The sequence below is a fragment of the Solanum verrucosum genome, unplaced genomic scaffold (genome assembly GCF_900185275.1).
Source record: "Solanum verrucosum unplaced genomic scaffold, falcon-dt-bn FXZP01000298.1, whole genome shotgun sequence".
Classification (NCBI taxonomy): Eukaryota; Viridiplantae; Streptophyta; class Magnoliopsida; order Solanales; family Solanaceae; genus Solanum; species Solanum verrucosum.
In genome coordinates this window covers 714807-727832 of record NW_026020113.1, presented here as the reverse complement: position 1 = coordinate 727832, position 13026 = coordinate 714807, and the positions used below count along the sequence as shown (strand labels likewise).

Here is a 13026-nt window from a genome sequence, read left to right as displayed (position 1 = left end):
TAAATCATTTAAAGTTCACCCACAATAATCCTAAAATAGGAGCAAAAAAATCTCAATTTTTACTATGTAAATGTTAATCTTACTAACCTTGAGCCCTAATTAAACTGCAAATATCACAAAATTAAAGAAAAAGAGACGCAATCTTTAAAATATGAACCATTGTTATTATACATTTGCACCTTTTAGCCCTAAGGGAGGGTGCAATAAATGGGGAATATGGCAGAAAAAAATCATGAAAAAGAGGAATAAAACGGAGAAGATGGTTGTGTGGTTATGGGTGTGATGGAAAAGGTAATGAAAATGAAGGAATATGATAGAGTAGATTGTGTGAGTGTGGGGTTATGACAGAAAGAATAAAGGTCAAAAATAATAAAAATGGAGTAATACAATGGAGAAGATGAATGGAGAAGATGATTGGGGATGTTGTGGGGGTTGCATTTTTCTTTAAATTTGTCAAATATTTAATTTAATTTTTTGGGATAAAAGACCACATGTCATTTATTCATTGGTTACTTTGTCATGTATTTTAATTCTTATTTTTCCTCTTTAATATGATAGTCTTTTAATGAGTTGGCATGATATAATTGGGCATCCAATCCACATGGACACTCTTGGTTAACACGCACTTGAAGTCAACATGTGCTAGTGAAAAAAGTGTCAAAATAACACAACGGAGCTTGACATGAGGTGTCTAAAATGAACAAAGCTTAGTTAAGGTGTCTAAGTGAAAGATCGTGCCAAATTTAGGGGGCCACTGATGGGTTAGCCCTAATTTTTATGTTTGCTAAACCTAAAATTTACTCTAAAATGTAAGAATAAATTGCGATTTACTTGGCGGGAGATCATTTAGATTCATGAGACTATAGTGAACACTTTTGGGGATAATTATATCTTTCATTTAAAAAAAATAAAAATAAAAATCGATAGAAGCATTATATTGATAATGATTAATGAACAATAGATAAGTATATATATCATAGCATGGTCCGTGTCAAATGTTATATATATATATATTCTTTTTTTCTACTCAACTAAATTATCAATAATCGACCACTTGATATATATTGGATAGACTATTATTTAGTTAAAAAGAAATTAATTAATTAATTGAATAATAATAAAGGTCCTAATACTATTTAAACATGAAATTAGCGGGAAATTTTCGCATATAACCACTCAAAAATAGCTTAATTATGCTCCATAGCTATAGTTTGTTAATTACGATTGTATCTCTGCATACAATTTGAATTCTTATAAAATTGAATCGATTTAAAACATTTGTATTTGTATAATTGTGTTTGTATAAAGCGAGAGAGAAAGGCAAAAGAGAACTGGATAGGGGAGGATTTGTATTTGTATAATTATAAGTATATAGGACGGAGAGATATGTATTTGTATTTGTATATCCCGTCTCTCTCACTTTATACAAACACAAACATAAATTATACATTTGTATTTGAATAAAGTGAGAGAGAGAGAGAGATTGACAGAAGAGAAGCGAGAGAGAGACTGGATAGGGAGAGGAGAAAGGCAAGGGAGAGATGACTGGAAAAAAAATAGGGTGGCAAGCGAGATTCCAGATAGAGGGGATAGAGGCGAGGGAGAGAGGAAGAGAAGAGAGAGGCGAGAGAGAGAATGCAATTATAGCTAGAAGTAAGTTCTGAATTGTAATTAATGCAAACTGTAGCTATGTTAGCTAGTATATGTTTGCTTAATCGCGTAATTTTCCCATAATAATTTTATTTTAGAGTAAATGAACCTTAAAAAATGTTCTTGTTGTCAATAATAATTTGTTGGAAAATAATATATATATATATATAAACTATACGATAAGTATTATAAGTTGCAATCATTCTTATATCAATATGATGAAAAAAAAATATTTTAAAATATTGGTCAAAGTTTATATCGTTTGACTCTCAAAAAGAAAACTGTGACAAGTAAAAAGGAACGGAGGGAACAATACCTTTTACATAATTTCCAAATGTGTAACTTTTATTTTAAAAACTAAAAGATTCAATGTCCAAAAGTGCAGTTAAAATTAAAAAGTTTGAATCTCGAAAAGTAAAAAATAGGAGAAACTACATAATTAGACATACTCAACTATCATACATAGTATTATTAATATACTTTCAAAATATTACATATTTTACTACTAATAAAGAACTTTTTGCCATATATTGAAGAATATATACCTAAATACATGTATTTTTGCTACCAGATACGCTAAAATAGGGAGAAAGGAGAGCGAGATAGGTAGGATGACGAGCAAAATTTGTTATGTATCCAGATACATACGAATCACACTAGATACACACTAGATACATGTATCTATCTGTATCCGGTGTGATTCACATGTATCTAGGATATAAGATACACAGGAGAGTGACGAACGAGTTGGGAGGTAGGCGACCTAAAAACATGCGAACTCACTTGGATACAATGTATCTAGAACAAATTACACATAATTTTGACTTCATGTATCCTGAGATACATGTATCTGAACGTATCTGGACGCACCAAAATCTGGTAATATCATAATATTACAAACTAAAGTGTATCTAAGTAATAAACTCCCGAATTAACAAGATTTATGTAAGTTTTCCTAAAAAATATCACATAAATTAAAACAAAGTTAATAAAAGATACTAATGACATCTATAATATACAATCTTCTTAGACAGTTGGTAGCATTAAAATTTAATTACTCTTTTCAAATTTTTATTTGACTAATTATGCTTAAAATCATATTATTTCCTCCTTTTTTTCGTTAACTTTGAAGTTTGACCCTACTCCTTTTCACACAACCATCATCAATATTTCAATCAGATTTCTACCATGAGTTCAAACAATATTTTAAAAAGTCTATTGGCCTTAAAATTTCTTTAATATAACTAAAAACATTAGAAAATACATTCTTTAATTCATTCTAGTTGTTGTGCATATTTAAAATAATTGATCTAAAATAGATGTTATTTTAGAAAATTAAATTATTAATTTTGCACCTTTTTCCTTAATAAATATGGAGAGAAAAAAATAATAAAACGGAAAATAAAGTAATATTAAATTGAGATTAAAGAAAAAAACTGATAATTTAGTCAAATTATTGTATCTATTTAATTAATGTTTTCTTAAGAATATAAATGAGAAACAATGACAAGTAAATTGGACTCATGTACTTGTACTTTAATGCTACCAATGGTCTAAGCTACATTTGAGTCAATGTGGAGTAAATGCAAGTAAACACAATATAATGAGGAGATAATGCACAATTTAATTCCACTAAGCACTCTTCAACTATATAAGCCAATGTTTTCTTCATAGTTTTTCATCATTAGCACAACTCATTAGTGATTCACAAAAAAAAATGGCTATTTCACATTCACATCTTTGTCTTCTCCTTGGCTTTGTCTTGCTTTTTACTCCAACTCTTTCCCTAAGAAGAGACTACTTCTTTAGAAATGGACCCAATGTTGATGATGATCATCTAGATATCCTTCATGCTAAAAAATTCCCAATTAATTTTTTGTCTGCTTTTGATGATCTTCCGATTACCCCTCCTCCTCCGGATGAATCTCCAGATGTGGCAAGTCCGGTTGTTTCACCATCTCCAAAAGAAACCTCAGGTAGTGCACCACCCCCAGAAGAAACCTCAGGTAGTGCACCACCTCCAGAAGAAACCCCAGGTAGTCCACCACCTACAGAAGAAACCCCCATTACTCCACCACCTCCGGAAGAAACCCCAGGTACTCCACAACCTCCAGAAGAATCCCCCGGTACTGCACCACCTCCAGAAGAAACCCCAAGTACTCCACAACCTCCAGAAGAAGCCCCTGGTACTCCACAACCTCCAGAAGAAGCCCCCGGTACTGCACCACCTCTAGAAGAAACCCCCGGTACTTCACCACCTCCAGAAAAATCCCCAGGTAGTTCGCCACCTCCAGTAGATTCCCCTGGCAGTTCACCACCTCCAGTAGAAACCCAAGGCAGTCCACCATCTCCGGCACAAACCCCCAGTAGTTCTCCATCTCCGGCACAAACCCCCAGTATTTTACCATCTCCGGCACAAACCCCTAGTAGTTCACCATCTCCGACACAAACCCCCAGTATTTTACCATCTCCGGCACAAACCCCCAGTAGTTCACCATCTCCGGCACAAACCCCCAGTAGCTCACCATCTCCGGCACAAACCCCCAGTAGCTCACCATCTCCGGCACAAACCCCCAGTAGCTCACCATCTCCGGCACAAACCCCCAGTAGCTCACCACCTCCGGCACAAACCCCCAGTATTTTACCATCTCCGGCACAAACCCCCAGTAGTGCACCATCTCCGGCAGAACCCCCAACTATTCCATCACCTCCGGCAGAACCCCCAACTATTCCACAACCTCCGGTAGAACCCCCAACTATTCCAGCACCTCCAGAAGAACCCCCAACTATTCCTCCACCTCCACCGCCAACTCCTCCGCACCACCACCATCACCACCATCACCACCACCACCACCATCATCATCACCATCACCACCACCATCATCATCACCATCCACCTCCTTCTACAGAAGTTTCAATTCAAGATCCTGATCAGTCTATGATTTCGGACAATATCAATTAATTAGTCACCGTTATGCATACAATGCTTAGAAAAGCAATCTAAATCTAAGAGTACAACAAAACAAATTTAAAAACTAGAGTTTAATTAATTTGCTATGTTGTTTTCCGTGAACATGTATTATCAGTTACATGGCCTGATCAATTTGTTCTAATTTGCCCTTTCCTGACTAATTAAATTATGATATATAAACGTTACTGATATTACTATATTCTATGTGGATTCAATTAATCTTTTCCTTTTGACTTCTTAATCCTCTTCCTCTTAAAAAACAAATAATAATTTTGTGGATTATTCCAATCAACAACCTCTCACTAGATTTGTTTTAATAACAAATTATGACGATTCATCAAGAATTTTGGTCAAGAACATCAACACAACTATCCAAACGTTCTTAGTTATCTCTCAAACATTACAAAATTAATTGATAACAAATACATATTACATGAAAACAACCAATAGTTCCCACTTGGTATACTTTTTTTATTATTTAAATTGGGGTTATTAGAGGAAAGGGAAACAGGGTCTGGGGAGATTATAAGAAGGGGAATCGATCCCTCACAAACAAGATAAAAGTTCAGATAGCCAACAAACCAAGCTACGTACTAAGAGAACAATCCTTGAAGTTGTTTCACCATTTTCTTGTCCAATTGAAATGCTTTTGAAAGAACATCATCCACAAGTGGTGGATTTGTTCCAAATAATTCACTTCCAACCACAATTAGCCCAGCATTTTGGCTATTCAAAGCACCAAAAACAATTGCATTTGTATCTCCAATATTATATTGAAAATGAATTAATCCTTGTGGGAACACAAATACATCCCCTTTATTCAATATTTTTGTAAAAGATTTAGTTTTTAATGGATTTGAACTGTCCGGAGCCAAAAATCCAACGTAGAGCGTACCCTCTAAGACAACAATAATTTCCGTGCCACGAGGGTGTGTATGAGGTGGAATTAGGCCATATGGTGCAAAATCGATACGAATAAGTGAAATTCCAAGAGTGTTGAGTCCTGCAAGACGATTTATATCGACTAAATTTACAAACGATCCCAATCCTGGTAAAGGATTTCCACTAACGTTAAGTCCTGTAACAAAGAAATCATCTGCTGTGGCCAATTTTGGATCTTTGCAAAATTTTCCATTCACGAACACTGCAAAATAAATTATAACAAAAAGAAATAGAGTTTAACTTCTATAGATCGAAGGAACGTTTGGTTCATGAATATGAAATATAAAGTGGGATTGTAATATTTGGAAATATTTATTGAATTAAAATACACGTGTTTGATTTGAAACAAGTTTCTATTTCCAATTTTAGCCTTAACTTTCTTAAAAGATCTTGATAAAAGGGCTTTGGAAGAAGGGCATATTTGTCATTTGATTATTTATTTATGGTATTACCAAGATTAAAATAAAAAATAGTTTCGAGATTACTTAACTTGAAATAGAAAATTTCAATCAAATATAGTATAAGATACTTTCATAATTTATCCTGGAATTATTTTTCTTATCCTGATACTAACGTCCCCCTGTAATATAAATAATTTTTTATATTATTATCATATTTTTCATCGAACAATATAACTACATATAACTGTTCGTAACGAATGAAGTGGAATTTTACCTGCAGTATTGGAATCAGTAGCTGCAACACAAAAATCTTGAAAAGGGTTTGGATCAAATGAAGAACCAAAGGAAGAAAGAAGACCAAAAGTGACTACAATAATTGTTAGGAGGCAAAAAGCCATTGAAATTTTTTTCTTATTATTTTTTTAGGGATGATTAATATAAAAGCTAATAATAAGGTAATTGAATTTATACTGAAAAATCTGAGCCTATTTATAGATATATAAAGTTGTCATATTTTTTATTTTATTTTTTAATGTTGAGGTGACGAAAATAGTAATTATTTTTGGAGTAGGTTCAAAGTAATGTCGAAAATATATTTCCGAGTAGTTTTAGTCATTTAAGTTTGTCAAAAATGAGGAATTTTTATTTATACACATTTTTTCAAAACTGAAATTGTGACAAAAAGCTTTAATTAGGAATCAGCGATCAAATCCTAGAAACTACAACACAAAAAAATGTACGAAATATCAAAACTTGATTAAAAAAAATAATATAGCATAAGTTGCACTTTATTATTTTTCTCTTGTTTTTACCTATATGCATTTAACTTTGGAATTAAGTTTCTTACAAAGAACTCTTTTTTTTTTCTTTCCAAATTGCTTCTTCTTCTTGTTACTTATTATATTTGATAGACTTATTCTTTCTTGAAAATAGCCACGTTGATAATAACTTGTTTGTGACATATAAACCTCATTCATCTATATTACCTTGCTCACTTAAAATAAAGAAAAATTAGAAGTTGATATTTTACCTTAATTTAATATCAAATTCTTGTTGATTGATACTTGATATCATGCAGTTAGGGAATAAATTAATTAATTAAGTTCTAGGTGAGTTGATAATTTAGTGATCAATAAAATTGACAACCTATATATATTCTATGAAGAGTATTTTGAATTTGGTCAATTTCTTAACATTGCATTCACCATTCTACCCTTCATTTTTAATGTTATGTCATCCTAATTAAGATGTTTATGAATGGTTCATGAATTTTTAAATTGGTCATATATTGAATCGTCAAATAAATAAAAAAAAAACATAGGTGTTATATAAAAGTACTGTTTATCACACATGATTTACAAGAATCTTCTTAGATTTTTTCAATTTTTTTTTGTTTAGTAATAAAGACCTTGTTACATGATGGAAGGACAGAAATAATTAGAAACATAAAGCAAACAAGTCATCATATATCCTAGGTGAATTTCTTCAACATACAAAACAACATCTGTAGTGACATAATCTAGGAGAATTTCTTTTGAAGTTGTTTAATCACATTCTTATCAAGCTGAAAACCTTTGACAAGAGCATCGTCGAGAATAGGTGGATCAGAAGCAAAGATTATATCAGGAATCAAGATGAATCCGGGACTTTGACTGTTGAAACTAGCAAATATAGTAGCATTTGTACTTCCAACATTATACGCAAAGTGAATAAGCCCTTGTGGAATCACAAACACATCGCCAGGATTCAAGATTTTAGCAAAGAGACAACTCTTATAGATGTTTTCTTCATTAGGTAGAAGTAGAAGAAATCCCGCATAAATTGTACCCTCCAAGATATGTATCATTTCAGTAGTTCGAGGGTGCGCGTGAAATTGAATAAAACCCTTTGGTTCAAAATCAGCACGAATTATAGAAATACCTAAAGTATTGAGCCCTGGCATATTATTTATATCCACAATTTTTGTAGCATAACCATATTTTTTATCCACTACTTCTCCACTAATATTAAAACCTGAAGTAAAAAAATCATCTGCTTTTGCAAGCTTTGGGTCTCTGCAAATCTTTCCATTCACAAAAACTACACAAGTGAAAATAAAATGAATTAAGTTAGCATATTATTAAGATATTAAGAGATAACATACTACATAAACTCAAATTATACAACATATATAATTGTTTGAAATAGGGGAAAAGAAAGAGAATTAGCACTTGAGCCTATACTTAATTAAGTGGACATTAGCAAATATTAGAAAATTATCCTTACAATCGTTACACCCGGATCTGATGTTTTTCTCATTTATTTCTAAATTTTATAGACAAAACATCAAATTGTTGTCTAATAGCCTTTCAGTTTGATAAAAAAAAATCTTTAGACGGTAATTTAAGAAGTCTATAAACTAGTAAAATAAAAAAGATAGTCATTTACTAAATAGATGTCTAAAAAGGAACAATTGGTGAAAATTTCTCTAAAGGTAGAAGTGTTGGCACATTATCTATCGACTTTCTTTGAACCGTGCGCCATTAACCCTCTAGGATTTCTCGATGACAAAACAAAAGGTGTTATTATACTATATAGTTGTCACTATGGGTGACAATTTCAGTCCATATAAGTGAAATGAATCCATTTTCCCATATTAAATTAAATGGATCACTCATATTTTCTTAAATGGGTAAATATGGACTTCAACCTATTTAAGTTCATACAAATATATGGACAAAATGGGTAAGCATGAGAATCCATATATCACTCACTTATCATAAAAATCCCTAATTGCACTTGAAAATAAAAACATACAAAATTGTGATTTTTTGGCTCTGGGTGGGAGGTGTCCTGGGGTGGGGTAGGGGAGGGGGGGAGGTAGGGTTGGAAAAAAAAATTCAAAAAAAAATAAAATAAAAATTAATTTTTTTCTTTTTAAAAGTTTTTTTAATTTTTTTTTTTGGGGGGGGAGGTGGGGCTGGTGGGGGTAGGGTTGACAAAAATAATTTCAAAAAAAAAAATTGGGGTGGGGGAGGTGGTCGTGGGGTGGGTGGGATGGGGCAGGGGGTACAAGGTAAAAAATAAATATATTTTTAAAAATAATATTATAACGGTGGGGTGGGGTTGGGTGGGGTGGGGTGAGGTGGTAGGGGTTGAGGTATTAACAGTTTAGCTTTGATTTAAGACTTTTTTGCTTTAAGAGATTAAAATCATGTGTTACAATCATTTTATCAAACTATATTTGACATAATCCATATTCACCCATATTTTATATGTATGGATTGTGATTCAATCCATCCAAATCTGATCCAATCCATCCATTTGTCACCCCTAGTTGTCACCTAAGATAATATTCAACAAATATATAACATACGTATCATAGACATCTAATTTATGTATATATGACTAGCGTTGGTCGATCAACCAAATGTGTAACTTAAAATATTATCGTGACTATAAAAGAATGATTTACCAGAAGTGTTGGAGTCTTGAACTGCAATGTAACAAACCCAATTTCCAATACAAACACTGATATTTATAGTTATCTCTGAATACAAATTACAACGGATAATACACACAACAAAGTAATAACACACTAATTACGGGTAGCTTAACATAGAAGAAGGTAACTAGAAGGGGATGAGATACTAGACCATAGAAGGGAGATGAGTGGATCAGAAAGCCAATGCTTCACATAATTTGTCTGCCCCTTCTTCTAACTTCTAGTCCTTTTTAATAGAGATACTAATTAGGCCTGGATCCCCAATTAAAAGTATTTAATAGCCCATAGGCCCTTACCGAGTCAGCTTGGTTCACAACAATACTCCCGCCCTAAAAAAGAACCTTGTCCTCAAGGTTCAAGTTATGAAATTCATCCAAAACTCTCTAAATTATCTGACGAGTAACAATTTCCACACACTGCAATGTCACGAGTGTAAAGTGAAACAACACTCCTCCATCCAGCAATAGATTTGGCCAAAGAAAAAGATCTAGATGGTTTGATGCAAAGTGCAGCTTTGTGTTGTCTTTGGAGAGTATTAAGGAAATTGGCATTACTTCCATTGCATCTTGAACATCTTGTCCAACTTTAACTAGAACCTTACCACCTCTAAATTGGCAAATGTCTCTGCAACATACTTCTCCAGATTGATGTTTGTAGGATAATGCCTGGAAAGGTGCATCTGTGCAAAATTTCACTGGCACCAAAGGCAACCCTTGGTTCAACTTATTTAAGTGCTTCATAACACCATGAACAGTGACAGAGATGTAATCGAGAACAAAATTAAGATGTAATCCCACTTCATCAGTTAAAGAAAAGATGCAGTACCTAATTCGTCGACCGACCAGTGAAGTTGTTTGGATATAAAAATCAATTGGACAATCAGTTGGCACCACCTCTGGCCGATCCAGTGACATAAGACAAGTAAATTTATAATTTTCGGCTGTCACAGAAACTAATGTATTCGTCCTCTTAGCTACTCCAGCCATCTGGTACTCTTTAAAAATAACAGTCCAACTAAAATTGGGATCTCCAATTAACGGTCTTGCGACCTTGTGGCCACAACCAATGACACAAAACCACCGAAGACTGTCGTCGAACATCCTTGTTGTACTAATTCTGAAATGTTTAATAGTTACCTCGTCCATTACCAACAGTCCCAAGTGATCAATGAGCCTACACTCATTATACTCTCGTCCAGCAACTACCACCTTCCACGACTTCGCAACAGTTATTGCTTTCACGAGCTTAGCATCATTAACAAAAGTGTTCATAGAATGATCATTGTGCACACTGAAAGCAGACAACGACAAACTAGTGGGCTCTTGTGGTGGATGTGTCTCATAGGATATGGTACGAACATGTTGTCCACCTTCTCGACTTAAATAGTCATGACCATACTGAGGTGATTGAGAGAGAACTTTGTTTGGAAATGAAATTGCTTCATCCTTAGTAGTGTTATTAGACATATATGGATCTGTCACCATTTGATCATACACACTAAGCATGGAAGAAATCATTAGTGATGGCCTATTGTCCATTTCTTCAAAAGTGTTCCTATTATTAGCAACAGAGGTACTGTCCGAAAAATCTACATCATTACACTTCTCAGGCATTTTATCGAACACGTGGCCTACCTCATAATTTCCAATAAACATATCGCATTGATAAGACTGAGGCGAGGATGAATTAGTAATATTACCCCACGATGGAATAGCCTCCTGATAATACTCCACTGTCCTATTAGTCTTGTTCGTGGGAATGGATAAGAACCCGCGATGTGTGTCTCTAGTACGGGAGCGAAAACGAATCATCAATTTGTCCACAAAATGGTCCCAACCAGCGAGTTGATTGTTGCGAAATAACCATCCATACCATTCCAAAGCCTCACCATCAAAATAGAACGAAGCCACATTAAGCTTCTGATATTCCTCAATTTTATAGCAATTAAAATAATGCTCTGCTTGAACTATCCAAGCGTCCGGATTCTCACCTCGAAACTGCCCTAATTTGACGTTCATAACTATGTTTTTGGGTTCAAAAGAGATCGTATCCTTTTCCCCCAAAACCTCCAGCAACATCGAACGACATTCCGCGAGATCTTTAGAGATAGAATCCTTCATTTCTTGTATTGAATCCCGAATTGAATCACCAACGAAAGCCTTGAGTACTTTTTGGTCCTCCATTAGAGATACCTCTGGATGAAAGCACCAATGTAACAAACCCAATTTCCAATACAAACACTGATATTTATAGTTATCTCTGAATACAAATTACAACGGATAATACACACAACAAAGTAATAACACACTAATTACGGGTAGCTTAACATAGAAGAAGGTAACTAGAAGGGGATGAGATACTAGACCATAGAAGGGAGATGAGAGGATCAGAAAGCCAATGCTTCACATAATTTGCCTGCCCCTTCTTCTAACTTCTAGTCCTTTTTAATAGAGATACTAATTGGGCCTGGATCCCCAATTAAAAGTATTTAATAGCCCATAGGCCCTTACCGAGTCAGCTTGGTTCACAACATGCAACACATATGTCTTGTAGAGGATTGACATCATAGGCATAAGCTAATTGGGATGAAAACAAAGCAGCAATGGCTAAAATTGTTATAAACCAGCTCATGCTAATTGTTGATTTCATTTGTAGCAAGGTCTACTTTCAATTAATTTTGAAACAAGTTTTTTTTTTTTTTTTTTTGCTTAATTAATTGGGCTTTGTCTAGTGCTATATATAGTTGTCTTAGTATTATTCCTTTATTTAAAGGATAAAGTCCACATAATTTTCAGAGTTTATTATTCTTTAAGGATAAAGTCCACATAATTTTGATTTTTTTACTTTATTGAAAATGGGTACCAATCATAAAAATTCTATTAGAAAACACTTAAAACCTTTTTACCCACTATTTTTTATTTTCACTATATTTTTCTTTTGAAAATTTATTCGAAAATTTTCATTTAAACTATATTTCATGTTTTTTATTACGGAAAAGTTCATTCAAAATAATTAAATATTATTTGCGAAAACTATAGTCAAGCATAAATCCATCTTCAACTACAACTTTAAAAAATTCAAATTAAATTGGGAAGGGAGGGGGGGGGGGGGGGGGGGATTGTAATAGTATGTAGTAGCTTGTATATGAAATCTAATTAAAACATTATTTAACTAGAGTTGTCAATATGAGCTGGCCCACCCCACCGGGCTAATCCATACAGGCTTTGAAATTTTACGGGTCAGGCCGGGCTAGCCCATTTTTAGTGTGGGTCAGAAAATGGACGGCCCAGCCCACAAGTACGCGGGCTACTGCCCTCTTTTCTTGAAAAGATATTTTTTTTATAATTTTTTAGATTAAATTATAATTTAAAAATATTATCATAAATATCAACAAGACAATATTACATGGTGTTAGTGTTACTACTTGTTAATCCACAAATAAAATTATCTTTATAATATTTATTAAGTTTGATTTCAAGCAAAAGCATAAATAGCTAAATAAAAATATTAACCTAATTGTTTTCCAATGATCATAATAAAACACAATATTCCATAGGCTACGGCCTATGTAGTGATTC

At 33.6% G+C, this 13026-nt stretch overlaps 3 protein-coding genes across 3 annotated transcripts; all 3 read right to left on the bottom strand.

Moving 5' to 3' along the window:
• Positions 1-3716: 3716 nt before the first annotated feature.
• Positions 3717-5049, bottom strand: LOC125825679 (glycine-rich cell wall structural protein-like). Its single transcript, XM_049505001.1, has 4 exons — positions 5026-5049; positions 4472-4553; positions 3781-4406; positions 3717-3728 (listed from the first exon to the last, which is right to left on the bottom strand). Exons 1-4 carry the CDS (start codon positions 5047-5049, stop codon positions 3717-3719), a joined length of 744 nt encoding a protein of 247 aa, XP_049360958.1.
• A 125-nt stretch (positions 5050-5174) lies between these two features.
• Positions 5175-6408, bottom strand: LOC125825644 (germin-like protein subfamily 1 member 17). The gene is made up of 2 exons (XM_049504971.1): positions 6239-6408; positions 5175-5765 (listed from the first exon to the last, which is right to left on the bottom strand). The coding sequence occupies exons 1-2, from the start codon at positions 6360-6362 to the stop codon at positions 5215-5217; spliced, it is 675 nt and encodes a 224-aa protein (XP_049360928.1). The 5' UTR covers positions 6363-6408; the 3' UTR covers positions 5175-5214.
• Positions 6409-7483: 1075 nt separating this feature from the next.
• On the bottom strand, positions 7484-12079 carry LOC125825645 (germin-like protein subfamily 1 member 19). Its single transcript, XM_049504972.1, has 3 exons — positions 11980-12079; positions 9419-9439; positions 7484-8043 (listed from the first exon to the last, which is right to left on the bottom strand). The coding sequence occupies exons 1-3, from the start codon at positions 12077-12079 to the stop codon at positions 7484-7486; spliced, it is 681 nt and encodes a 226-aa protein (XP_049360929.1).
• Between the last annotated feature and the right edge of the window lie 947 nt (positions 12080-13026).

Coding starts and splice junctions, on each gene's coding strand:
- LOC125825644 (XM_049504971.1), bottom strand. CDS start 6,362: ATGGCTTTTTGCCTCCTAACAATTATTGTAGTCACTTTTGGTCTTCTT. Junction 5,766..6,238: donor TACTGATTCCAATACTGCAG/GTAAAATTCCAC, acceptor TTTATTTTGCAG/TGTTCGTGAATGGAAAATTT.
- LOC125825679 (XM_049505001.1), bottom strand. CDS start 5,049: ATGTATTTGTTATCAATTAATTTT. Junction 4,554..5,025: donor ATTTGTTATCAATTAATTTT/GTAATGTTTGAG, acceptor AAACTTCTGTAG/AAGGAGGTGGATGGTGATGA. Junction 4,407..4,471: donor TGATGGTGGTGATGGTGGTG/GTGCGGAGGAGT, acceptor GTGCTGGAATAG/TTGGGGGTTCTACCGGAGGT.
- LOC125825645 (XM_049504972.1), bottom strand. CDS start 12,079: ATGAGCTGGTTTATAACAATTTTAGCCATTGCTGCTTTGTTTTCATCC. Junction 9,440..11,979: donor ACAAGACATATGTGTTGCAT/GTTGTGAACCAA, acceptor GTTACATTGCAG/TTCAAGACTCCAACACTTCT. Junction 8,044..9,418: donor TCAAGACTCCAACACTTCTG/GTAAATCATTCT, acceptor TCACTTGTGTAG/TTTTTGTGAATGGAAAGATT.